This window comes from Schistocerca americana, chromosome 2 (assembly GCF_021461395.2).
Source record: "Schistocerca americana isolate TAMUIC-IGC-003095 chromosome 2, iqSchAmer2.1, whole genome shotgun sequence".
Classification (NCBI taxonomy): Eukaryota; Metazoa; Arthropoda; class Insecta; order Orthoptera; family Acrididae; genus Schistocerca; species Schistocerca americana.
The window spans coordinates 701,015,779-701,029,538 of record NC_060120.1 but is presented as its reverse complement, the minus strand read 5'-3'; the positions used below and the strand labels follow the sequence as shown (position 1 = coordinate 701,029,538).

The following is a 13,760-nucleotide window of genomic DNA, read 5'->3' as shown; positions in this document are numbered from 1 at the left end:
TCCAAGCAAGCCAATTAGTGAGCAGCTCAACATCGCTGCCTATAATGTGGAACAAGTGCATGATGATACAGCCAGTCCCACCAGGCTTATGCAACAGTCATCGGTAAGCCTGCACCGTAAGTCCCAGAAAGTGACAATGTCATCTGTGAGATGTCTGCTCTTAAGTCTGCATAGAATGTTCTTTGTATCCAATTTTTACATAGGTAAATGTTTTAATAATTCACTGGCACAATCATACTGAGGTTAGGTGCTACTGGTCAGACAGCTATGTCGCAACAATTGTTTATGTATACAAAGTTATACCAACATCCGACAAGGTCTTCTAGCTGCACTTGTTTCGTAGGCCTGAGTATATGAATGAGCTTGCACTCAACAGTAATCTCAAATCCTTTCTCAGACGATGCAGTTGTCTGTACAACAGTACAGTCTGAAGAAAGCAGCACATGTTCAGTCAGACCTTGAGCTAATCCGAAAGTGGTGTAAAGATTTGCAATAAGCTTTAAATGTTCTTAAATGTAAGAGTGTCCACAATATGAAAAAATATCTTATCTGATGACTACAACAGCAATGGGTAACAGTTGCTATTAGTCAACTCATACAAACAACAAGATGTATCAGTTTGTAGGGATATGACATGGAACGATCATCACATTGGATCAGTTGTAGGTAAAGCATGTGTCAGTCTTTGGGTAGTAGGCAGGACACGGGGGAAAATGCAGGCCGCCTACAAAGGAGACTGCTTACACACCAGTTTTGCATCCCGGCTTACAATACTGCTGAAGTGTGTGGGATCTATACCAACTAGGACTAACAAGGGATACTGGACATTACGAAGAAGGCCCATCATCAATGATCACCAGTTTGTTTCACTCAGAAGTATTTGGTGAAAGCCTACTTAAGAAGTTTCAAGAATCAACTTCAAGTGATTAATTTAGGCATGTACTACAATCCCCCCACACATCAGTCCTGCAATAACCACAAAGACAACATCAGTGGTCCAGAATGAGATTTTCACTCTGCAGCGGAGTGTGCGCTGATATGAAACTTCCTGGCAGATTAAAACTGTGTGCCCGACCGAGACTCGAACTCGGGACCTTTGCCTTTCGCGGGCAAGTGCTCTGCCAGGAAGTTTCAACATCAGTGGTATTTAAAAAATTTTATCCTGATGTTTCGCATGTGAAAAGAGCGGAAAGAAGCCTTAATAAGTGGTGCAATAAACTTACCCTCAGCCTTGCAAAAAAAAAAAAAAAAAAAAAAAAAAAAATGGTTCAAATGGCTCTGAGCACTATGGGACTCAACTTCTGAGGTCATTAGTCCCCTAGAACTTAGAACTAGTTAAACCTAGCTAACCTACGGACATCACACACATCCATGCCCGAGGCAGGATTCGAACCTGCGACCGTAGTGGTCTCGCGGTTCCAGACTGCAGCGCCTAGAACCGCACGGCCACTTCGACCGGCTCAGCCTTGCACTTCACAGTGGTTTATGCAGTATACATGTCGGTAAATCCTCACACAGTTCATTGAATAGAACTGTAACTACCCACTCAGTCATTTGCACAAACACTACAGGCTTTCCATTTGTACTGAATTTCTGACAGAATTACATCAAATACACATGAAGAGCAGTCTATCATAAAGTGTTTATACAATGAGTCTTCTTGTACCTATTATAGGACTTCTCTAACAATGCAACAAACAGTTTCTGAGAATATAAGGGTGAAGTGATCAAAAAATTAACTATCAGATACAGATACATATTTTAATTTGAGTGGTGATAATATCATCATTTCAATCTGAAGCAATGGCTATGGGGCAGCAGCATAATGCATGCTGAAATATCTGGTCTCAGTCTGCTACGCTTGCTTACATCTCAGATACCTTCAGTGATGTCATGCATTCCCCAGTAACATTAAACTAATGAGAGATTATAATGAAGGGATTCCTGCCAGGAGACAGCACTTGTTTGAGTAGGAGACAAGGAAGGCAATGAGACTGTCTGTGTTTATGTCAAAACCCATTTGTTCTGTGCCTCAGACCTGAGCATCTGAAAAGTCAGGTGTTAGTGGTCCACAGTTGTCAAAGAAGTTATTCTTACAGTACAGAAAGGTTAAAAGAATTTGTAAGAGTACTATCAGCATAATCTGTGGCGACCATTGTAGGGAAATGTTGTAACTTAGTGTGTGCACTTGCGATAGATCAGTAAGACACCTTGTATTAAATAGTACATTTCTTAGCCAGCTGGAAGAGACATTAATGGAACAAACAAACTTGACATGGTTTAAATGAAGCAAATAAACTGCTCTTGTTTCCATGTAAATGGTTTTGATAAGGGTGAAACAAGTGACAAGAACTGCATTGAACAGTTGCCCTGTTTACGGAGATGATCAGCATAAGCTGCTAGGAATCAGCTGAAGGCAGAGTACAATTGTTAGCAAAGTATGTCTTCCAGCTCAAGAGTTGGATAATGGGATCTTTGTGAATACTGCTAGATCACTACAGAGCATGTATCATTGGTATGTGAATAGGAACTATTCTAACTTTATCTCGCACATCGAATTAAGGCTGCTGACACTTGGAGCTGTTTGTATTGTCATGTGCAGGAACTTGTTCCAGGCCCACAAATAAATGGCTCATTTTCTGATTTCTTGTGCAGCTCCAAACATAATTTGGCTCATACATTGCACATCACTATGAGTGCGTTGATATTGGCAGATAAGTATGCCGATGAGAATGAGATGATGAAATATTTCAATGTCTATTCCCAGATTGTACCATCCACTATCTAAACTGCTTATTCCCCAGTGCAAATACAATTTAACATATTTATTCAGCAAAAGGAAGTTCCAGTAATATTAAATATTTAACTGTCTAGTACTGTACTCACAACAGAAGCACAGCTTAAAAAGGAAAATATGTTCTCTCTTTCACATCCTGTGGTTCAAAAAGCTTTAATGGAATGAAACATTATTCATGACTTCCCAGCTATCAATGCTTCTACAGGAAAGTGACGTTTCAAAATGTCAGACTGTATCGTAGTCAACTGCTGTTATGCTCTGGCTCACTGCTACTCCAATGTGGCAGCGCCACATCTCATCTTAGATCTGAAAAGGTGCACTCTGTTTGGCAGCATCAATGGAAACTTAACTGGCAGTTATGTGCTACCCACTGAATGAAGCCACACACCCCTCTATAGCCCCAGGACAGAAAGCCATGAGGTGCTAGCGTGTATCCTCTACCCATCGATCAAATGTGTCAATATTCAGTCTTTTGAAGTTTGATTTATGATGCCATCTACTCATGCTGATTTAAGCAGGGAGAGGAAACTGTCACAGAGTAACATCAGTGGTTCACGATACTCTTAGCTTTTAGATGTAGTAACTGCACAATGTGAAGATGGCAGAAACGATCTGCACACGAAGTGAGTGTTGGCATCCACTGCAGGACTACAACTATGAACAATGTAATGTGAGGCACCAACACCAGGAATATTTCAATGTACAGTGTAGACTACAGCGAAACATACATGAATGACTCCTCTAAAAAAAAACTAACTCATTGAAGACTGGGAAAGAAGAAAGATTAGTTTTCTTATTCCTATTAAAAAAGGAGTAATCAGAGGTAAAATGATAGTCCTAAATGGACTAAGACGGAGAAGGAAACTTATCATACCCTTTTCAGAAGAAAACTGAATGGTACTTTCATTTGTCTTTGTAGGAATATGTAATGTTTATTTTTGTCACGTTTATAATGGTATTAGGCAAATACAAATACAGCAAGTTTGGCTACACAGTAACCATTCTTCTGCTCAAAGAAATTAATGACCTCACAAGATATTCTCAAAATTCTTCCTTAGAAAGGCCAGAAAGCCCTACATAATTAAAAATGGAACCTAAAGAAAATCACGAATTCAATGAAGAATTCACTGTGGGTTGACTGCTACCTCACAGTCCATAGGAGTCTTTGAATGGCATTTAAAATTAAAAGATTTAATGGCAATTTCATTTAGAAGGACAAATCTGGTAATGTGTGTACACTCTGTAAAGGAGACTCAGAAGAACACACACATACATGTAACATGGTAATGGAATTTCAGCTGAAGACACACACTTCATGTGATCAAATACATCGAATTATGAGCTCTGGGTAATTCTCCATGACCTTAATTTCAAAGAACCACTTGATAATTGATGCACAAAAGTTCCCAGTCCCAAATTTATACAACCCACTTACAGGACTAGGACCGGCAATTCTTGCCGTTTCAGTCCAGCTTAAGATTATTCGATTATTTAAGTCCATGTTTGGTCATATATTAGTTTATAAAGTTCATGACTGGATTCAGCTTTGTATCCATCATCATATCAGACTGTATCAGCAATGCACAGGTGGGTAGTCCTATGTGTCGCTGCTGTAATTGTTGGATCAGATGAAGGCTAAACAACAGAAACTGGTCATCAATTTTACTGTTATGTGGTCTATAACTGAATTCATTACAAACTTCAATCTGTCTCCTCCACAGTTCCAAGCAGCCTCCTTTCTTCAAGTTTACTAGTAGTACTATCTAATTACATAGCTTTTTCATCAATGCTTTGCCACCTTATGCGACACCAAGTCAGCTCCAAAATTTGGCAAAATAAAACAGACAGAAACAAAGGAAAGAAAAATGAAAATCTTTACAGTAACTGCCTCCAAAGAAATAGGAGAAATAGGGGAACTATAAAGCAAACAGAATTTAAGCAAGTTTTCCTTAACTCTCTCGTTTATTTTTCAGTTATGATTTACTGTGTTAACTGTTACTTTTACTTACATACTCTAAAGAAGCCAATATTATAGGTAGTTAAAATCTCTTATGTAGTCTAACCTTTTCTTGTTGACTGCTTTACCTAATTACGGTTCAAACTCTGCACTTCCACTTTATCCACTGTGCAACTTTATATCCCTGTGCTCCACAATTCTGGATAACTGAATCTGGCTTACATTCTTGTCTACATATGACCCTAATTGCCTATTGTGCTCTTACACAAATTCATTTTGAAAAATAAGCATTTCCATTTTGTTTGACCCTCCACTACAACTAACATCTCTCTACATCATCACTAAGTTCAAGGCAACTGCAGCTGTTACATGAGAGTCAGCTTTTGTGTGGAGTATCTTAACAATGAAGCAACAACTGAAGAACAAAACTTTTCTTGTCACAATGTTAAAGTGTCCAAAAACTTACATCTGTCAAAAAGAAAAGAATTATTAGAAGGGGGAGAAAGGTGTTGTTCTGAAGGTCAAATTCACTGTAACAATGGTGCAGAGAGAAAGAGAGGGAGAGGGGGAGAGGGGGAGAGAGAGAGAGAGAGAGAGAGAGAGAGAGAGAGAGAGAGAGAGAGAGAACAAACCACACTGGATGAAAACAGTATATACAGATACTTAATGGTAAGAATGTTTGATTTGGAATACCGACTAGCACAGGAAAAAAAGAGGACATCAGACTCCATCATCATGTGTATGGTAATGTAATGTTGCAGCAGAGTTATTTTCCAAAATATAAGGTAGGGCACAGCGCAGTAGGACACGTTTACAACCACATTGTGAATTAGGAAGCACGGTTTAGATGTGTGAAACTCCAACAACAAGCAATTGGCCCAAAGAAACTGACTCCTTCCATTCTCAGCATGTTTTAATGGGCTGAATGAAATTTGCATAAAAAAACTGTTATGAGCTGCCTGTTTCACACCCCTCATATATAAAGTACTGGCACTCTAGCAGAAATTCATATAATTATCAAGGCAAGTACATTAGCAGTTGTTACAATTCATTAGTAGCATACTCTACTAGTACCACCTGACGTCATTCCTATTGCATTTTAATGCATATTTTGGCTCATTCCACATTAACGGGAGACAGTTCTTCATAAAGGGGTTTACGGAAAACAATGACTAAATGAATGACATATATTTAAGTTGTGTCCCATTACTAATGAACGGTAGTATTAAATGGCACTGGGAGAGAAGGAAGGGAGACTGGAGATAGATGCACAGCAATTTATGTCTGTTTTAGTTCTGTAAGTCTTGATCTATTTGCAACTCTTCATTTGGAAGTAAACACGACAGCTGAGAATAATGGCGAAAAGCAGGAGCAGGGCAATGTCAGAATGGTAACACAGTTATGACGACATCCAAGAGAAATTAACACTCCAGTTAAGAAGCAATGTAGTATACTGGAAGAAACAAGCTTATGACAAAAGATTTTTCAAAATCTGTTATCCCCTGCTGCATAAAATTTGTAATATTTATTTATCGATCATTTTATCACATTCGTGCTATAGAACTTGTCAACTACCAATGTGGCGATATCACCATTTGGCAAGACATTAAAGGTCCTCTAGGATAGATTGGTCTGTTCTTCAGTAGGAGTGAACACGAACAACCATAGCACAAGAATCATGGTGCAATGAGGTACACATTACAATTATGAAGTTGAGTTATTTGTAACAATTTTTCCTCTTTGAAAGTAATCTTGAAGTGTACATTTTGGAGTCAATTACTAGTACTTGTGGCATCAGTACATCTTGAGGCAATTATTAATATAATGTGATATAGCCAATCATGAGTCACCACATTCTAAATTAGCTGCCAGCCACACTAGATAATCAAATGAGCATTCCCCTTACACAATTTCTCAAATGCGAACTGTGAACACGCTCGCCCTATAAAAAATAACCTCTCACCAACAAGCAGGACACACATTCTTACTACGCAGTGCCACATTGTTTAAGTAATCCCTGCAAATCAATGACAAAGCAGAATATACTTTTATTCTGGTGTCTCCTCAGAAGTCAAACAGTTAATTTCTTGACTATATTATTGACCTTATGCTTCAAGCAACTACATAAACTATTCCCAACACAACATTTACATAGTTATCTGCTATTTAGTTTACCACGTACACAAGTGCACACTGAATCGTATCCCTTTTAACTCATTATGACTTGGGAACTAACTGCTACACGATACGATTCAATGCATGTACTAAATAAGGAGAAAATGATGCCTTACATTTAACCATTAATATTACAGTATGTTCTCCAGTCTGAATATTATCTAACATATGATGACTGAAAACTTTGCTTCAACAAAATCCTTAGCAAACAAATACATGAAAGAAAGGTAACGAAAATGAAGAGCACTCACGTCTTCTTCTCATTAGGTGTTGCCGCCACCAGCTCATAAATCTGCGCTCCATTATGTGAAGTATTTACCAGGTACAGAGCATTTTGATCTGCAACAGAAAAAAATATTTTCCAATTGATTATAACTACATCCAGTGCATCTGTCTGCAGTAGTTGTTTTATATTACTTGCTAAAGACTGTATCCTCTTAGAAACCGTATTGATTTTATCATTGTATTCATTTATGAGTATTGAGAGCCTTTCTTTCTACAGCACTTTAAATGGAGTTGTATGATGGGTAAAATTATTTATGGTGTGATACGTAAGTGTGCAAATTATTTTGTTTGTTAAATGCATGAGACTGACAACATCAACACAGACCCCATTAACATTTTCTTTTAAATTAAGCACTGGTATTACTACAAATGAACTTCATTCAAAATCATTGTTTTTAAAATGTCAAACAATCAATAAATCAATCAAGTCCAATCATACTCGATGGTAAGGTTAAGAGAGAGGTAAAGTTAACACTGAAATGGGATAATTTATAGCAAAACTTGCACTGATGAAGATGTGAACTCTATGCTAAGGGATCTACAACACAGTAACAAATGTCAGCCCTGTACTGAATAGCGTCTTCCAACAGGATTAACCCCTAGACCATGCACTATGAAATGGACCTAAGGTCATCCATTGCCTCACCGCAAGTGTTCTCTGAAATTAGTTTGGGCTGCCTGGAGTGCTGCACTGCATGCTCTATGAATAGTGCTTGGGAAAACTGATGGCAATGTGACCAGAAATATATGTACACTCTTTCTATTATTCACAGTGACAGACTACACCAAATGAAGAGGAAGAAAACAGTGTACACAAACGCGTATGTTATCCTCAAATACAAAGGCAAAATGAGTGGCACTGACTTAGCTGATCAATACATGACAAATTATACCACAACAAGCAAATTTCTCTAAAATATTACATAAAGCAATTCTGCCAACTGATGGACATTGCACCTCCACATTCATCTTTGGTTTACAAGAAACTCAGTGAGAAATTCGGGATAACTGATTTCCTACTTCAGCTTAATGAAAGTTAACTTAAAAAATGCATTCGCGAGTCCTTTCTCTCAGCAAAGCAATTTAGCTTGTCCTTGCCAAGTCTCAGACCCAACACAACTGGTGGAACAACCTTTTCCTAAATAATTTCCTTCTACTGATAAGAAACTGGCACCGGTGAGATATACCTAGTGTGCTGCAGCAAAGAAGACATTAATAGGAAGAAAATAAGAAAGACACATATTTATTGTGAAGAGTGCGATGCTGGACTATGTGCAATACCCTCCCTTGAGCTATACCATATGAAAAATAATTTATAAATAATTGTTGTATAAGAAAACTTTAAAATAATTGTTGTATAAGAAAACTTTAAAATAATTGTTGTATAAGAAAACTTTAAAATAATTGTTGTATAAGAAAACTTTAAAATAATTGTTGTATAAGAAAACTTTAAAATAATTGTTGTATAAGAAAACTTTAAAATAATTGTTGTATAAGAAAACTTTAAAATAATTGCTGTATAAGAAAACTGTAAAATAATTGTTCTATAAGAAAACTGTATTTACTAGCTCCTCCAATAATATCCTGCTTGAGACTATTCAAATAAGCCAAAAGTAATTTACTTGCATAGGCTTCCACAGCCTGTCGGTTAATGAATTTTTTTTTTTTTTTTTTTTTTTTTTTTGCGAATGGTACCATGTCATAATGTAAAACACTATACTGGAGACATCAATGTTTTGGCCATGGTTACAGTGACCCAGGGGGAGGACACTGTAGTAATGGTCATAATTTTGATTTATCCAGTATAGTTTTTTTACCATCTCACACTACACCATGCTCTGGAAACTGATGTCAAAAATTATTTCTTGTATTTTAATAACATACATTGCTGCTGCCAAAAGGTTTGAGTTGTTGCCAAATAACAATTGCAATAATCATTTGCTTTGGAAAAAGCCATTCTGCACCATGCCAGCACCAAGGAAGTGTCATGAGGCAGAAGAATAATTTTGTGGGCGGGAACAGATAGCGATTAACAGTAGCAAATGAAATGATCATGACTGATATGCAAGAATCTGCCTCCTTGTGAGAAGTTGGACATACTCATGAAACTGAATAAAAAGTGGACAGAACAATTTATGTCAAACACAAACTATAGTCATGGAACTATCAGCCCAACAGAATGACTTAAATATTCTTCTACGCGGAGTTTATGTGGAGGCGCACAGGACGCCACAATACAAGAAAGCATTTGTTTATCAATAGCTGCACACTTTTAAAAAAATAATGTGAATTATTCTTATTAATATTTACCAAGTCATGCACTTCACGGATCTGTTATTTCAGAGCATATACACACAAGTGCAATTGAAATCGATTGAGAACTATACAAACAATAATCTACAAATCTGTTTGAAAAGTTTTGGAAAGTAACTAGATGCTAAAATATCAGAACAAAAAGTATAGGAAAGAAAATTTAGAGTATTTACAAAGCCTAGGGGTCTATAATAAATAGACTTTACAGAATGACAAAATTTTCCACCTGTGTGCCTTCAATGTTACGTATATCAATAAAACAGCAAGAAGTTTTTATGGTGAGTCACTTAATAACAAACAGCAAAAAATGACAGTCTGCATCCACAAAGGTGGTAGAATTTGATATCAGTAGTTTAGGAAATGAGAATCTTAGATGAACACTGCTTTGAGTCACAAGGTTATATAATCATCAAAGGCAAAAAGGAAAAATAAAAATAAATAATAAATAAATAAATTAATAATAATAATAATAATAATAATAATAATAAAAACACTCTTAGGCAGGTAGATTTTGGGTTCAGTTATGGACTTAATTTCCCTACAACATGACAATCTACTCTTCCTTTTTGCTGTGCAAATGAAGGTTTACACAGTGGTGAACATACATGTACCAATCAATCAGGTAAGACACTTTGAAGAGCGAGACGCATTCTGAAAGGAGCAAGAGGATATCCTCTCCAAAGTACATAACAAATACGTCATCATTCTGCTTGGAGGCTTCAATGCCTAGCATACTTAGAAAAAAAAAAAAGTATCAGAAGATTGTTGGAAACTAACCAGCTTGCAGGTGAACCAATTACAAAGAGAGAACAGAAGATACGCAGAACATTCAGTCTGATTCTAAATTCAACTGCTTTGAACCACCTGCCCAGGAAGCAGAAGATCTGGACATCTTCAAACTCTCCAACTTTGGAGAATTCCAAACTGACTATTTCACCACTGCATGGAAGGCACAACAAGAGAATCAGAAAGTAAAGACTGAGAAATACCAACCTGGTCACAGTTTAACGTTTATGTTTGAACGTAAATGATCCAATTCCAATACCAAGGAGGTCAGTCCCAGAAAAAATTATAGATGTGATGGAGACAAGCGAAGGAGAAACCAAGTATTCAGCCACAAGTTGGAAATTGCAAGTCTGGAGACAGGAACAACTGCAAGGAGCTGTATTCAAAGCAGCTAAGTAGATGGACCCACTTGCAACATTCAGAAAGCATTCTTACTGGGGTAATGAATGTGATGCAGCAGAGAGGTTGTTTGGCAAAAATGGAATTTCCAGGAAAATGAAACCAACAGGGTCAACACACCAAACATGAAAAACTCTGCATTAAAAACTATCTGCAGGACAAATCATACACACATTTAAAAAGAATCAGTTAGTACAAATCAAACGAAACTTCAAAAAAAAATAAGACATGACATAATTTTGATAATATGGACACGTAACTGACATACAACTCTGAACTTATACAACCCTTTGAGCCTGTAGTTCAGAGATTTCAGAAGGGGAAAATCAGCCCATAGTGATCAAGGTAATTGCTAGAATCTATCCACTTATCTTTAACAGCTCCTAAAGTTTGAGGCTCCAGATATCACACCCAAACATCCTCATAGATCTGTCCCCATTCACGAAGGACTAAATCAAGATTATCATCCAAACACTGAAGGAAAGTAAGGAACAGGGTGAATATCTGATAATTGCTGAACTGTGGAAGACTGCAGGGAGATAATGCAATTGATAAACTTGTTGCAAGGGTGGCAGGTAATACTCAGGAAATGTCTCCACGAGAAATGTGGTACACATCCACATGATAATGTGGTGGGGCACCATCCAGCTGGAAAATGATGTCAGGAGGCATCTGTGCAACTGCATAGTTTGCCACCATGTCTTGATAGGTGTACCCTCCTGTCACAGGTGTGTATGAGCCACACGACTCGACACTGGTCATGAAATGGTGACTATCTTGGAGTGTGTGTCCATCTGTTACATATTTACCTGACAATGTAAAATGTCAAGTTCTTTTGTTATAATGATTTCTTTGCATACACTGGAAGCTTGCATATGAATTTACATAAAAGTTCTCTGGTTAAGTTACCATATGAGATTGTAAAAAAATATTACTGATGAAACCAAAGTTTCAGCCTTGGTTACACCAGCTTTACTCTGGGGCCACTGACCAGTAGATCCAAAAGGAGGTCACTGTAACCATTGTTACCCAACATCAAGGTGAATAGATTGAGACTAACCCATCACAGAAAGAAGACTCTGTGACATGCATTATCAACCTGAAGGTACCCCACTAACTACATACATCTGCAATAATAGATCAATGTCCTTAAATGCCTAAGTACTGTTATTTGACTGGAGGTTCTGTATGTGGCAGAGGGACTTACAATGAAAAAGAAATGTCCAATGGAAAGACCTGAAGCCAAATAAAGAAATACTTTGAGAAAAATCCTTGTGTTGATGGAAAAAAAGGGAGGAGAGAGACACTACAGAACACGTCACAGCCATGAACTATGTAAGTATGTCGAAGATTAGTGACTATGATTATACAAGATGACATGACATTTCTAGTTGCTGTGATGAATGGCAGCTGGTCATAAATGTAGAAATATGTAATTTAATGCAGACGAGTAGGAAAAACAAACCTGTAATGTTCAGATACAGCGTTAGTAGTGTCCTGTTTGACACGGTCAAAGTGTTTAAATATCTGGGCATAATGTTGCAAAGTGATACGAAATAAAGCAAGCACGAGAGGTTTGTGGTAGGGAAGGAGAGTGGTGGAGTTTAGTTTATAGGGAGAATTTGAAAGGAGACCGCATACAGGATGCTAGTGAGAGTACTCTCGAGTCCTGCTCAATTTTGTGAGCATTGCACCAGGTCAGATTGAAAGAAGACATCAAAGCAGTTCAGAGGCAAGATCCTAGATTTGTTATTGGTAGGTTCAATCAGCATGCAAGTGTTGTGGGTACACTTCGGGAACTCAAGTGGAAATCCCCGGAGAAGAACACTACCGAGTAAGGTCTGAGAACTGACATTTGAAGGTGACTGCAAAGTGATTCTATTGCTGCTAACACACAGTTTGTGTAGGGGCCACACAGATATGGTATGAGAAATCAGGTCTCATACACAGGCATCGCTCTATCTGCGAGTAGAACAGGAAACGTAATGGCCAGTAGCAGTACAGCATACCCTCTGCTACACACTGAGTGGTAGCTTGCGGGGTGCGTATGCAGATGTAGATTAAGATTATTCAAAAGGCGGAGGATTGCCTCTTATGGCCATGTAACACGAATGTACGCAGTGAAGGTATCTAAAAGGATGTTAACATACTTGCAACATAAGAAAGCCCAATGGGTGTGGTTCACCAGTTTAAGAAAGGTAAAGGAGACCTGAAAATTACTCTTCCAGATATCCCAGAGCACAATGCGCCAAATGAAAAAGTAATAAAAAACAAAGATTATCAGCAAAAGCTTACGATAAGGAACATGTGAACCCACAAGAGAGAAAGAGCAACAACAGAAAAAAATGAGTCTTTCCAAGTCAGCAACTCAGAAGGTGCTGCTTCTTTCTTAGATATGGGCTTTAACTTGCACCCATACCAGCTCAATTGATTGTAGTGGCAGCGATATGGTGGTAACAAGATTACTCTGTGACCATGCTGTCTTGCCAGTTCATGTATTTAAGCTTGTATGCACTTACGAGCATGAGTAACTCTGCCCTGGTCTGTGATGCTGTGTGAGGAATTCCATTAGACGACAACCATGAAACAATTTCATCCTTTCTGGTATTTGAAGTAGGAGCCTTATTCACTTTACAGAGTGCACGCTTGCGTTGTCCATGTCAATAACAGAATTCTCTTCCATGTCCGGAAGTAGCTACTGCACAAACAACTGCTTGAAGAAAGCATAGGTCATTTCAGAGCGATAGTCATCCGATTCCTTCGTCTTCGATGTTTTAAATATTAATTTACTCTCTGGTATGAAGCCTGTCTCTGCAGAACCAGCGTGAAGCACAATAAGGCGTCTCCCTTTTCCCACAGGAACCTTCAGGCCACCAACATCATCACCTGTCTTCCAGCACACTGGTCTTGAATTGTTCTGGTGAACGTATGTTTCATCAAGATAATAAATAAATGATTTTCCGGCTTGTTTTATCTCATGCATTTCTCTCAAGAACACAGTTCTTGCTGCTACAATGTCACTTCTCTGTAAGAGCAGTTTTCTTCCAT

General features: G+C 37.9%; 1 protein-coding gene across 1 annotated transcript in view; it reads right to left on the bottom strand.

Annotated features, from left to right (window-relative positions):
- The window catches only part of LOC124594353 (rho guanine nucleotide exchange factor 12), a 1,115,193-nt gene that overhangs the window by 179,332 nt on the left and 922,101 nt on the right, over positions 1-13,760 (bottom strand). The window contains exon 28 of the mRNA XM_047132720.1: positions 7,181-7,268. Coding sequence (XP_046988676.1) covers positions 7,181-7,268 — 88 coding nt within the window. The remainder of the gene's footprint in view (positions 1-7,180; positions 7,269-13,760) is intronic.